Source organism: Astatotilapia calliptera, chromosome 11, assembly GCF_964374335.1.
Source record: "Astatotilapia calliptera chromosome 11, fAstCal68.1, whole genome shotgun sequence".
Taxonomy (NCBI): domain Eukaryota; kingdom Metazoa; phylum Chordata; class Actinopteri; order Cichliformes; family Cichlidae; genus Astatotilapia; species Astatotilapia calliptera.
In genome coordinates, this window is record NC_137432.1 from 31,292,386 (window position 1) to 31,306,421 (window position 14,036).

The window sequence follows — 14,036 nt, forward strand, 5'->3', positions numbered from 1 at the left end:
GAATTATATTTTAATATAAATATTTATTATTTTAATCTTTACCCACATCCCATTCACTCAAATAATTGTCATTTTGGATTATTTTATTTGACTACATTAAATTTTAGAGGGATTTATGCAATTTTGATACTCACTGTGATTTCTAAAGCCGCCCAAAATCTTTTACTTTCACCACTGGGTAACATATAAAATCTGAAAATGGTAATTTCATATCTGTGACATGAAACACTGTGATGCCAATAAATCGCACTGTGTCAAACACCAAATTACATTTCTGTTTTGAGAGGCACAACAAATCTTTAATGTGTTCTAAACTGGGAAAGTCAGTGGGCGACACAGCTGCTGAACAGGAAGCCACATTTAGTGCATGTTGCAAGTAGCTTGACAGGCCCTAAACCGATTCACCACAGTGGTCTTTTTTAGCAGAATGTACAGTACGATGAAGGCAAACATACATGAATGCAAAACTTAACTAAACTGCATTCACGTATAAAAGCTCTTATATTTGTTGTTAAATCGAAACAACGGCAAACATGTTGATCTTGGGAGCAGCTTATGGTACTGTAGTAAGGGCAGTTCTCTTTTAGGCCTTTGTGTGTCACAGTTGAGAACTTTGATAGCTTTGTGCTCATACTGCTTACAGGTGTTTATGCTTCAAAAGACCTTTTCCAGTGTGATCAATGTAAATTTTTTATCAACTAAATTGTTTAATATGGAGTCCTCGAAATGGGTACAAGGAAGAAAAAATAAAATAAAATAATTTTCCTGTCATTAATTTTTTGTTATTGTGTTTTCTCCATTAAATAGATTTTTAATTTATGCATTTTTAGTAGCCTGTGTTACTGTTAGTCTTTGAATTGATTGCTACTCAGAAATCAAAGGAAATAAAACGTCTTCACAATAAATATTTAGATTCGAAGGTTGTTCACACACTTGCTCATCTAGTTTTTCATATAGACTGAAATGTCTTAATCTACAAGTTGAAAAACATTACAGAATAATAATTTATAACTCATAGATAATTGAATTATCTATTTTGTATTTATGCTTTGGGCAATGTGGATGTCTTAGATTTTGGCATCCTAGCAGCCTTAAAGGTTTCTTCTCTGTTTCTATACAATGAACATTCAGTGACATCTGCCAGGGAAGACGTTTTCATTGAATCGTCTGAAGGAGAGATAGTTAGTTAAAATGATAGTTAAGATAGTTTAGAAAAAAAGGCGCAAATTTAGCATGTTTATTCTTAAACGTGGAAATATCCATACATCCACCACAGGGATTCATGGCCCATAAAATGTGAACCTCAAACAGAATGAGAGGCTTTGCTTTTTCATCCTCAACAATTTTTTTAAATTTCACATCAAAAAGTGGGAAATTATAAAACACAGATTACCATGTCCTCTCACAGTATATGTGGGAAAATAATAAAATACATTTATTTAAAAAAATACATTTTTAAATGATGACTTGAACTCAATATTAGGGGAATGAAGGGCAAGAAAGTCATAATTCTATTACCAATCATATTACTGGTTTATATTTAAAGTGTTTCTCAGAACGGTATCACAAACTGTGAACGTTTAAACAACCATGTTTAATGCCTTTTCTTTCCCCTGAAAAAAATCCAATCAAATCCCTTTAGATGTTGGGAGCAGAGCTTTTCTGGGAGCCTTCCTCAGGTGGTTTGGTCAGCAGATAGCAGGAGTACATACTGCTAAGTTACCTTGATGGCCCAATTTCCATTCTGGTAAGGTTTTGGCACACATTTCCCTCACCTTTTACTGTCCAGTTTTTATCTAACATTTCAGTGCTATGTTTTGCAAAACCTCTGTAGATCTGTGAGACGACAAACGCAAAGTTCAGCTCTCTGGTTTCATAAATTTGCTCTGCAGGAACACTCTGGGTACACAAAGTCCCTCCTTCTTGTTGACAGTCTCTCTAAGAACATAGTCATTAGAAACGCACTTGAAGCCCGTCTTCTCAAACAGCTCAGCCAGGAACTCTGAGGGCAGTTATAAAAAAGAAAGAAAAAGGTTTAGAGATTTTCTGATGTGTCATAAAAAGATGAAATGCACAAATTGAGCCTTCTCTACTTGAAAAGGTTATCTCAACAATGAGTGACCAAGGAAGGAAAGGTCAATGTTCTTGCATATGAATGTGCTGATATTCTGAAATAAAATAAAAGGTGTGAAGCCTCAATTCACACATTTCTAAACCGGTAATATATATATCTATCTCTAATTATTGAGATAAGCTAAGTTAGTATCAACAAAAAAATAACTTCCTTAGAATAAACTACTGACCTTTAGAGAAAAAGTAGGACCTAGTTCCATCTTGCCGTACATAGAAGTTCTCTCCCAGCTTATTTCCGGGTTTAAATCGGAGCATGGCATGGTCATAAAGTCCGTAGTCCCTGAAGAGGATAAATCCCCCAGGCTTCAAAACCTTAAGATCACATGCAAATCACATTAAACTATTTCAATCTGACTAATCTGGCACATTAAAAGCATATCTAGAAATTAACCACCAAATACATCATCAGATTAAAGGCTTCTTTCAATCAAACATTTCGTTTTATCCACATTATGAGTACAGAAAGCAAGTGCTTGTGTAGTTCCAGTAGGAGAGAACTCTCCCACCTATCATTTCATTTAAACTATACAAGCTGTTGGGAGTACAGACTTATACTAAATCTATCCACACGCCATCTCTGCTCTCACCCTGCTAATGTTCTCCAAAACCAGCTTCATTTTGTCAGGATGGACAGCTGACAGGACGAAGATGAGTGTGATGACATCCACACTGCTTTCTGGCACATTTTCCATCAGGTCATCTTTAGTTAAATCACACTGGAAGGCACAACAGCGGTCGGGGCAGTACAGAGGGTTTTGCTGTTAACACAAAGAAAACAAAGGAAAGAATGTTTTTTTTTTACAAAATTCAGTGGGGTTTTTTCTTTTTGTTGATTCCAAGATTCTCAGGTTAAAATGTCTGAATCCATTGAATGTAAAGTAGTATTACAGCTTCACTAATAGAGCTTACTCTGACAAATTCAACAGCTCGTGGTGAGAAGTCACAGGCATAAACAAAGATGTTGAGGTCATCCTCGAGCAGAGGGAAGAAGCAGTTTCCGACACCACAGCCTGCCTCCAGCAGCACCAACTTCTGGGACTCAAACTGCAAGCCAGATGGGACAAAGATAAATTTAAAATAGCCACAAACAAATGTAGTATCTAAGGTAAAAACAGACTTTGTACAATCAAACAAGCTTGAAAAAAATCAGTATTTGGTATGACCACTGTTATTCCTCAACACAGCCGGAACTCTCTTAAGTAAGCTTTCTTGTAATTTCTTCAAGTGGCCTCCAGGAATAGTTCTCCATGCTTCCTTGGGTGTTTATTGTCTTATGTAGTCTGGAAGATGAGTGGATGGTGGGGTGGGTGCAGTTTTCTCTGTGGTGGGGTTGGGTGGAATGTCCCGGGCTCTGTGGGGCCGGGAGGCGCTGCTGCACTGGGCCCCGGTCTGGCGGGTCGCGGAGTATGGGGGTGCCTACTGGGGTCAGCGGGGGAGCTGGCCCCAGGGAGGGGTCACTTGCCCCTCCCTTCCTTCCCTCCCCATCTCCAGCTGCCTCCCTCTTCCCGCTCCACCACAACCACCCACACATGCAGGACCTTGGAGTAGGGGTATGTCACCAGGGTGCAGAGGAGGCTACCCCCCCTCTGTCCCCTTCTGGCTGCCTCTGCCTCAATTTTATCCCACAACTTAGACATTCACATTACTCACACTCTCATTACACATACATATAGGATCTTGGGGGTGGGCACGATACACGGAATCCAAAGTACCATCAGGGTGTACACCTCACCCCTGGCGTCGTTGCCCACCTTTCAATTTTAAATAGACGTAGACATTGAGGGCCAGCAGGAGGGACCATGCGCTTACCTGCTGCTCTCTGGCAGGTAGCTCCATGCCCTCCTGGGTTTTAATTGCACCTTAGAACACACATGCATCAACACTACAATGAGCGGGTGGAGGGAGGTTTGGAGTCTTCTCTCACCCCCGTTCTCTGCGGCCTGCTGGAGCGGGGGGGCTAGGAGGAGGAGTTGGCCGTCCGACTGGGGTCTGGAGTGTGGGGCCTCCCTGCTGCTGCGGAGTCGGGGCAGTCTGCCTCTCCCCACCGCAGGGAAAAGGGTAACACCACCTGGGTCTGGGTGCAGTTCCCCCCTCCAGGGGCAAGGGTACCTAGACCCGGTTTGTAGAGTACGCTTGGGGAGTGTGATCGTGTGTACAGCGTCTCTTTATGTCTGTCTCCACATTGGTTGAGTGTGGAGTAAGTGCATATGAGAGCATGAGGGTGGGAACGGATGTTTGTATCTGTGTGTGCCTGTATTTCTGTGTCTATATGTCAGGTTGGGTATCAGACGCCACCTCTCTGGGGACATCTCAGGCCCTCCAAGGTTTGGAGGCCTATCTCCCCCTACCACCACTTCCCCTGCCAGTGGCGGACTCCCTCAGACATCGGTGCGTTGGTGGTTCTTTGTGTCCGGGGATGGGCGTCCAGGTACACACCGGCTCACTCCTTGGCGGCCGCTTATCGGGGCCTGGAGCCTGGGGCTCGCTCGGGCCACTTCGGAGGTGGGGTGCCCCCGGCCTCTCGGCCTGGGGCTCGGTCACTCAGGCACGGCTGGCTGCCGGCGGAGCTCACGGGCGCGTCACTGCAACTCCCCCTGGCTTCTGCTCCGCGACTGCTGAGTGAGCCCTCATCTGGGACTCTCCTCAGCTCTTTCTGGGACAGTGGCGCGGCTGCCCCTCTGTTGGTCTTCCTTGGTCTCTTGTGTTCTGGGGGCCTCTGGATGTCTGGAGTTTTGATCTCCTCCATACCTGCTTCATGCCCTGGAGGACCCCCACACCCTCTAGCAGATCATTACATGAAGGAACCTTTTAAAAAAAAAACAAGCGTGTCCATGCTCACAGGTGTACACACGGGTGATCACACCCACAAACTACACCCTTTTTGGCTCCTACCTCAAAGCACACTGTGTTCTGTTGATCTTATGTGCTGCACAATAATGTTTAATATTTAGTATTTACTGTCATATTCCCATATATCATTGTGATGTTGTTTATTCTATTACTCTTGTTCTCTTCTGCTTGTTTTCTTTTTCTTTCTCAGCAGGTGATCCAGGTGATTGATATATGCATTTTTTTTTCTGCCCGTTCTGTTGGTTTTTGTCTTTTGCCCTTCTCCCCCGTCCCTCTTCTCAGCTGTTTCTCTTTCCCTCTTTCTTTCTCCCCTTCTTTCCCCCAGTCAAGTCTGTCCCGTATTCAGTAAGTGAAAATAAAATAAACAATAAAAGGTGAATCAAATGGACCATTACGGCAAGGCTGGGATGGTCAATTTGGTAAAGTAAATCCATTGGGCATCTTTCTTTGCCTTTAGACAACAATTCTGATGGCAAAAGAGCCAAACGGGACAGGCAAAAAAAAGAGAAAAAAAATAGCCACAAACACAAGGTATTAGTCTACTCATGTCTCTCAACTCAGCTTAATGATTTTTAATAGTGAAACTCCAAAAACTCACTTAAAAACTTTTACAATATCCTTTATGCTAAATTACTGTTGAAAGTTGCAAGCTTTTAACTGACCTCTAAATATCAGCTCTAGAGAAAAGCATTTACTTTATTAGGTGGTAATTAAGTAAAATCAGAAACTACACAGCTGATAATGTCAAGTCATGTCCTGTGAAGCCTTAATTTTCCTTTAGGGTGTCCATTGTATACATTAAAATCAGTAAATTTTTTATCTATTTCACACAATACCACATGCATGGCAGTCATACAACTCAAATATTTCAAAACATACAGATGTTATGTTTAATATCCTGTAAATGAACCTCCTCTGGTGTGGTCTGTTGTAAATATTTCCTCACCTCTCGGCATGCCTTGAGCTCTTCAAATTCCCTGGTGGTCCAGTGTCTATCCTTGAAGAAATTTGTTGTGTTTCTTTTGTAAAACAAGTCCCAGTTTTTCTGCGCTTCTTTCTCCAGCTTCATCTGTTTGAAGTCAGACACCAGAGCCCGCTCACCGTTCAGTCTTTCCTGCTCCCCCAGGGTTAAAATCCTGGCAGTGGGGGTGTTCGCTTGGTCTTTCGACTCTTCTTTTCCAGGATGTGTACAGTTAATATCACCACTCAAAACCCCACTTTCTGACAATGCCATGATAAACTGCCACAAAGTGTCTCCACGTTCTGTTTATACTCGCTTATGAAAAATAGACTTTTCAAACATGCTAACCCCCAATTAACTGATTTAGAGTTTTATTTTAAAACAAATTTGAGGGTAGCCGTACTTTTTCCACATTTAATGCATCCATGTTGTCCGTTAACTAAATGATGTCGTGTGGTCTTTACTACTTAATTCCGTTTCTCATCGAGTGGCGCGTTTTCTATAATTACTCGTTACTGACTAAATTAAAGCACTGAAAATATTTTCATAGGTTATTATGTAGTGAAATGCGTTGTTTTTTTGTTTTTTTTAAATCTTTTGCTTTAATGAAAACAGGTGACGTTGCTAACACAGCCCACTTTCGGCGATATTTGAGAGCCGGACCAAAAGCGGAAAAGGCGTGGCCACGTGATGTTTTGCTAACTGTTAGCCACAGCAAGCTAACTTTGTGTTGTAGTTGGTATCTTATTTTGATCCTGCTCAACTTGCCAGATTGCTCTCGGGTCTTCGTGGGATTTGACCTAAATGCGAGTTTTAGTAACCATTAAACCAACGGAGCCATGAACGGGAGCACGAATCCGCTGCTGGACAAAGAGGAGCATGTTTTGAAGCTCGGAGAAAGCTTTGAGAAGAGGCCAAAGTCTTCCTTTCACACCATCAGATGTAAGTGTGACAGACTGCGCGATGTGTTAAATAAAACTTTGGCACCATACAAAGCGCACTGTTAGATTACTGTTGTGTCAGACTCACTTTCTCACATGGACGGAGAGGCTGTGTCTTACACAGTCTGTGTATGGGTAATTATATGGAGAAAACAATATAAGTAAGTATTTGTTGCAAATGGTGTGGCAGCATTATACACTGAATTTTATCGTTTTACTCCCCATTCTCAGGTTTTAAATCTGGGTTCGTCGGCTCATAATTTTTCAATATTTGTTTAAGATACTTAATAAAATGTCCATGTATTTGGAATTACCTACATACAATGTCTCCTAAAGCACCTGGTTAAATTATCTGTTGCATCTCCTTTTCAGATGACTTCAAACCAGCATCGATTGACACAAGCTGTGAGGGAGAGCTTCAAGTTGGGAAAGGAGATGAAGTTACCATAACACTACCTCATATTCCAGTAAGACTGCATGATGTGCACTTCTTTCTGTAAATTAAGCAAATAATAAAACAATTTCCATTCTTCTAGCATCAAATTCATCGCTCTTAAATACTGACTGAATTGGTACTTCCAGGAAGTGTGGCACTTGCATGTTAGATGAATATCTGTTCACATCCTGTACTGTGCAAAAGTTTATAAATGCCTTTTCATTTCCTTTTGCTTCCAAGCTATGAGACTTTCTTGTAGTTTTTTTTTTAAGTTGGTTTGAGCAATACTTTTCCAGGCTTCGTCAAGGTCTTTTTGATTGTTCTTTTGCTTGTTTTTTGTTTTTTTTAAACACTGGCTGCATTTTTTGCTCCTTTCAGTCCAGTCCTTGTATCTGACCATTTCCAGAGGCAATTTGTTTCTAGCATTGCTAGTATTTTATGCCAGTCAATTTATAACAGATTGCCTGGCATAAAATACCATAACATTTGCACCAACCAGGTGATTCCCAAATAGCTATTAGGTGTATACTTGGCATATCTCAGCATGGTTTGCAGGGAGTCCTTAGACAAATTGGTTGAAAAGTGAACATTTAGAAGATAAAAGAATAAGTGGTAGGCCTAATAAAACCCCAAAAAACTACAATCTCCATCAGATGAACAAAATCTGAAAGTCGTGTCCTTAAGAACAAGTTGTGGAATGACCTGGACCTCAACGTTATTGAAGCAGTGTGAGATTATTTATTACAAAACAAAAGGCAGCCAACATCCAAAAAGAGCTTTGAATGTCCTTCAGGAAGCATGGAGAACTATTCCTGGAGGCCACTTGAAGAAATTACAAGAAAGCTTACTTAAGAGAGTTCCGGCTGTGTTGAGGAATAACAGTGGTCATACCAAATACTGATTTTTTTTTCAAGCTTGTTTGATTGTACAAAGTCTGTTTTTACCTTAGATACTACATTTGTATTTATGTTTGCACATTTAGAAATCCAGTATCGAGGGTAAAAACAGACTTTGTACAATCAAAGCAATTCAAACTGAAGTCAGCGAGTCAGTCACACCAGGAATAAGCACTGTATAATGATACCTTCTTCCACTGTTTTAATGTAATAGGGTCTGGCAAAATTAGCCAAGACTGTCCATATTTAGTTCTTACATTTTCTTTTTTTTTCTTTCAGGGCTCTACCCCTCCCATGACAGTATTCAAAGGAAACAAGCGGCCATACCAGAAGGACTGTGTGCTCATCATTAACCACGACACTGGGGAGTTTGTACTGGAGAAACTGAGCAGCAGCATCCAGGTCAAGAAAACTAGGTGAGATATCAGTGATTACAAAATTAAGGTTATTGAAGTGGGAAGTTCAGGCTGGCTTCTATGTTACTCTTAAATAAATCCAGGTGAAATCACATCTGTTGTGTGTGTGTTTTACAGGGCAGAAGGCAGCAGTAAGATCCAGGCCCGGATTGAGCAGCAGTCGCTTCGGTCCAGCCAACCCACCTCTCAGTTTAGGGCCCCCACTAAACCCGGGGCTGGGATCAAAACCTCTCCTTCCCCATCTAAGGACAACCCCTCCCCAGAGCCTCAGCTCGATGACATCAAGAGAGGTAAGGAAGGTGATACACGGCCACAGCTCATAATAGAAGAGATGGTTTTCCTGGCATAACTATAGTTTATGATTAACATCACAAATAACATATTCTATATTAAACATATGCTACGTGACACACTTAAGTATCACATAGTTCTAATTAAATGTAAGGACATTACAGTTTGTTATAAAAAAATTTTCAGTAAATGCTGAATGTCTTTTTGTTAACTGTAGCGATTCTCTGCTGTTCTTAACAGAGCTGCGAGCAGAGGTGGAGGTGATAGAGCAGATGAGCAGCAGCGGCAGCAGCAGCTCCTCCGACTCGGGCAGCGCCTCAGGGAGCGGCGATGACAGCAGCAGCAGCGACGGAGAGCTCGAGACCCCCCGACCCCTCAGCCAGACGTCACCCAGCCGCCACCCCATGGCCAACGGAGGACCTGACCGGCAGCAGGGGAACAACCAGCTCATGAACACACTCCGTGAGTACCTTTGGGTTATACTTAGACTTGGTCAGGTCAAGAGATGGAATTTATACATGCGTGCATTCGTTTTCTGTGCTGCTGCTAATCTTGCTCATTCACTGCCAGTGACTCTGTGCTACCACACTGCATTTTTGGTATTATGGTCATTTATCTTCTGCTCACCACAGGAAATGACCTTCAGCTCAGCGAGTCAGGCAGTGACAGCGATGACGACTGAGCTCTGCTGGTCAGTCTCTCTGTCCACACTCCTCCTCCTTTCTGCCTGGTTGACTTGTTTCTTTGCTGTGATAGCTGACCCCAGCTGTGTAGGTTGGTTTGACTACATATATTTTTTTTAATTTGCTTTAGTATATCCTGAAAGCTGGCCAGCCTGGAACTTAAGAGTGTATTTTTTATTAGATGTATATCTTGTTTTGTATAGCGAAACTGGAGACAAAGAAAAAAATTCTTCAGAGGTTTGGAAGATTATATATTAGAGTGCACATACATATTTTCTGTACTTAGAGCAGCTAGTTTTATTTACTTGTATCATTAATATTTTTTTTTCTTTCAGTTTTGTCTATGGTTTGGCAAGCAAGATTTTCTGTAGCTGTGCGATCATCGCTGTAATATTTGTTTTTTGTTTTCATTTTGCTAAGAGTACAAAAATAGCAGAATTGCACAGATGATCTGCAAATAGCAACAAAGCAAAGAAAACAAATGCCGCAGGTATTTTGTCATCCACTAAGTTTTTGAGGTCATTGTGGAACATGATGCAGAATCAGTATCAGTTGCTGATGCTAACTTTAGTTTGCTGTTTGCTGGTCATTTTTCAAGTAGCAACACTACACTCACTAGATGTCACCTTTTAGCAGGTTGAGATTGTGGTTTGCTTATCTACGCTCATGGAAAATTAACAGGGCAACATGCTGCATGTTGTTTTAAAGCTCCAATTAGTTTGTTTTATGTCCACAAGGGGGCAGAAAAGAGTCAACAACGAGCAGAAACTCAGATTGCTGGTATGAATAACATGTAAGTAAGCTATAGAATGTAAGTCTAGTGTTGTAGCTCCCTTTTGAATTCAACTGCCACCCCCCCCCCCCCCCCCCCCCAAAAATGTCAAACTAATTAGCTGCTCAACTTTCCTCACCAGCTGCGTTTTACTTCCACTGTCTACTCTGTGGTGCCAGACACACAAGCTTTTATTTTTCTAAGCTTATTTATATGAAACAGTAGTTACAAACGCACGTGTTTGCTTTTTTTCCTGATGGTCAGAGGAAAATGCAGACTTTAATCCTCCAGTCGGTCTGTGAGGCCATAACTGACAAGTTAATCATATTTGAAAGGAGACGGGTGCATCAGGGTTGGCTTCTACAAAATTTCTGTCAAGATTAAAATACTTAAATAAAATCAAAGAACCAAATTAAAGGGGGAAACTAATTTGCCCCAGAAGCATGCAATGTGTTAATCATCACTTTCAAGTTTGTTGTATCAGCTATGTATCATTTGCAAACAGAGAACATTTTATTTTTTTGCTCCAGTATTTTCATATAAAACCTATACCATTGTACCATTCCACGCCTTAAAGCATGCTAGCTTGGAAAAAATAAGTGAATGTGTCTTTTTCTGAAAATGCCAAAGAGTTGAAATGCCCCTCGTCATGTGCAAGATGTACAGGAATGTTCACAGTGTAACGCCTTTTCCATGCATTTATTGCAGCTCTGAAATGTTTCCAGGCATCGCCTGCAGTGGTTGTATGTGACAATGAAAATCTCTCAGTCGGTCAAACCACAAGTTAAACAGACTTTAACTGGTCAGATCCCTGTTGCACTGTGGTTGTGTGTGCATAGAGCTGGTAATATTAATTTTCTATCATGCTTCCTGCACCCTCTGAACAGGTGCCACCCATTGTATAAACTAAACATAGTGTTTCCAGTAGTTAGAACACAAACAGATCTCTTACTGTGTCCTAAATGTGTGAAAATCACTTAACGACACCAGTGTGTAATTGTACTTTTCATTTTTTTCTGTAGTTTATGTGTAATTGTGATTTGTATCAGTGATTTTCTTCCAATTTCTGCTAGAGACTGTGAAGATCCTGTTTGTGATTATGAATGCAGTATAACAAGCCACAGTGTAGAGAAAACCGAGGAGTTTTATTACAGAATGATTAGACTTAAAGGTCACAGTATTTGTTGTTAAAGAAATTTTGACGAATGCAAAATTTTAGGATGAAACGCCAGATGATTGTCATTTTTGAAACTGGTAACAAGTTTTGGGTCATATTTAAAGGAAATTTCCATCAAAATAATTAAATAGTTACTCTACTCTAAGATTAACATTAGATGTACTTTATTATAATTAGTGTTAAATTTGAGATTGTAAGGGTCTATTTTAATCAATACAGCTGTCTGCAGAGACCCGCTTTATGTGACCCAAAGCGTCTTTTTAGGTCTATTTTCTTCTGTTTAATGCTTGCAACTAGGGCTGCCACGATTAGTCGACTAGTCACGATTACGTCGACTATCAAAATCGTCGACGACTGATTTAATAGTCGACGCGTCATTTGAAGCTTTGTAAGATCCCAAAAGCAGGAATAAGTAGCAGGATTTAAGAGTGTAATAACGGACTGAAACAGAAGATGGCAGCACTGCATGTACAAGGATGCCAGCTGCCGTTAAACCCCGAAGAAGAAGAAACTGTGTCCCAGAATTCATAGCGCGGCCCAGCGCAGTTGTCAACAATGGCGGCAGCTAGTTAGTTTTAATATTACTCTTATTATTCTTTCTGGGTCACAAAATAAACGTTTAACATATTTTCAGGCGAGAATGTAGCTGTGTAAACCTCAAATATCTGCTCAGTTTATCAAGACACCACATATTTTCAAAAGCGCTCCGACGTTTTCGGAGGCGTCTGTTACCCACTAGCTCGATAGCTAGCCGGGGGCCATGAGAGCACCGGACTCCCGGCAGATCGTTTTCAAACCCACCGCCCTACTCAGGTTAAACATATACAAGTCACTTAGATAACTTAAAAATGTTATTGTTTGGCTTTTTTCAGTATTTTATTTGTTCCTGAGTAAATCGGCTGAGTTTATTAAACTCCACCGAAACAATCTGCACATTTAATTAGAATTCAATTAACTATCATCTTGTCTTTATTTTTAGTTAGCACAGACCTTAAACACTTAAAGCTGTAAGCTAATGATAGTTATATAAGAGCAGATGCTGCTGGTGCAATAAGCTGTACTTTTACGTTCAATGGATGATGATCTGATTAGTCGACTAATCGCAAAAATAATCGGTGACTAGTCGACTATCAAAATAATCGTTTGTGGCAGCCCTACTTGCAACCACAGTAATGTGTGTGGCCCATATACCATACTGTGGTTCAGGACCGAGGCTTTGACATGCTACTTTTTCAAAACCTTTTTGTGTGACTGCATTCATTTGCAGAGGAAGAAACAAGTGTATTCAAATAATCCAGCTGCCCCTTACGTACGCATCACTCTGTACAGACGGCTTAAAACTGAACTTTCATTTACTTAAAAACCACATTTAATATAAGGAACAATTACAGGGATTTTCTGAATCCCATGTACACGCATACAGATGCTGTTAAGCCTCTTCTCAGGACTGTGTGGGAGTGGATGGACCATGCTCCATCGACTCCAGCCACCACACTCACATTTTGCACCTTTTAATGTTGAACAAACTTTGAAACAGCTGACCTCATGTAATTCCCAGCATAGCACTATCCCATATACAACCTCAGCAGTACAAGGCTTGCAAACTGAAAACATCAACAAGGAGTAGAAAACGCGTGTAACTGGCATCCCAGTACGTGCATCATTTATTCAAAAAGATGTGTCAGCTACCAAAAGAGAGTAAATTTGCTCTAGTTTTCTGCTATCCTGTACTCCTGAAATGAGAGATTTTACGAGTGGATGTGCAGCATCAACATTTTGATGTTTGACATTGACTCATAGCTACGTTCATTTTATGGGCAGTGTTCTAAACTGAAGCTAGTCTTTTCTTTTTAACTCGCATAACAAAGCAGACATGATTGTGAGTTATAAGACTGTCATACTGTGCAGTACTAGAAAGAGTTACAGTAGCAGGTGAAATGTAAGTATTTCTTCTTGAACAGGGGGGAAAATTCACTATCTTCCATGTGTCAGTGTTTTGTTTCTCCACCTGGGCCAGACTGCAGTCATTTTTTTTTTCTGCTTTTGAACATTGCTTGAAGTGAAAGAGGGTGGCGAATTGTCAAAGCGAGTGAAACCACTGAAACAGGTGGACACACGTCTAATCCCCTAAAACCTGTACAACCCTGGAGACTCAGTTTGCTGTTGAATGAACTCTAATGTATTTGGTGCTTTTAGTCCTTATGTTTTATTTTAGAGATGTGTTCATGTGAAATATGTTTGTATAAATTTGAAGTGTATTAAAGCTGTGCAAATGTATTTAAAATAGTTTTACATCTTTTTTTCTTTCAAGATTTGTGTCTTTTATCTTTAGTGGAGATAAATCTAAGGAGCCACAGATAAACATGAAATCAGCTTTACTTCATTTTTTTTTAAACACTGGCTTCTTTTGGGAATTGAACTAGCAGCCGTAATCTCGATTTTTCTCCAGCACTACATAGAGGAAGGACGACAGTCAAAAA

At 40.7% G+C, this 14,036-nt stretch overlaps 2 protein-coding genes across 2 annotated transcripts; one reads left to right on the forward strand and one right to left on the reverse strand.

Annotated features, from left to right (window-relative positions):
- Nucleotides 1-1,207: 1,207 nt before the first annotated feature.
- On the reverse strand, nucleotides 1,208-6,387 carry mettl6 (methyltransferase 6, methylcytidine). Its single transcript, XM_026185347.2, has 5 exons — nucleotides 5,930-6,387; nucleotides 3,043-3,177; nucleotides 2,721-2,891; nucleotides 2,304-2,445; nucleotides 1,208-2,002 (listed from the first exon to the last, which is right to left on the reverse strand). Exons 1-5 carry the CDS (start codon nucleotides 6,215-6,217, stop codon nucleotides 1,860-1,862), a joined length of 879 nt encoding a protein of 292 aa, XP_026041132.1. The 5' UTR covers nucleotides 6,218-6,387; the 3' UTR covers nucleotides 1,208-1,859.
- A 200-nt stretch (nucleotides 6,388-6,587) lies between these two features.
- eaf1 (ELL associated factor 1) lies at nucleotides 6,588-11,987 on the forward strand. The gene is made up of 6 exons (XM_026185348.2): nucleotides 6,588-6,886; nucleotides 7,258-7,352; nucleotides 8,497-8,633; nucleotides 8,751-8,923; nucleotides 9,165-9,386; nucleotides 9,557-11,987. The coding sequence occupies exons 1-6, from the start codon at nucleotides 6,784-6,786 to the stop codon at nucleotides 9,604-9,606; spliced, it is 780 nt and encodes a 259-aa protein (XP_026041133.1). The 5' UTR covers nucleotides 6,588-6,783; the 3' UTR covers nucleotides 9,607-11,987.
- Nucleotides 11,988-14,036: the final 2,049 nt, after the last annotated feature.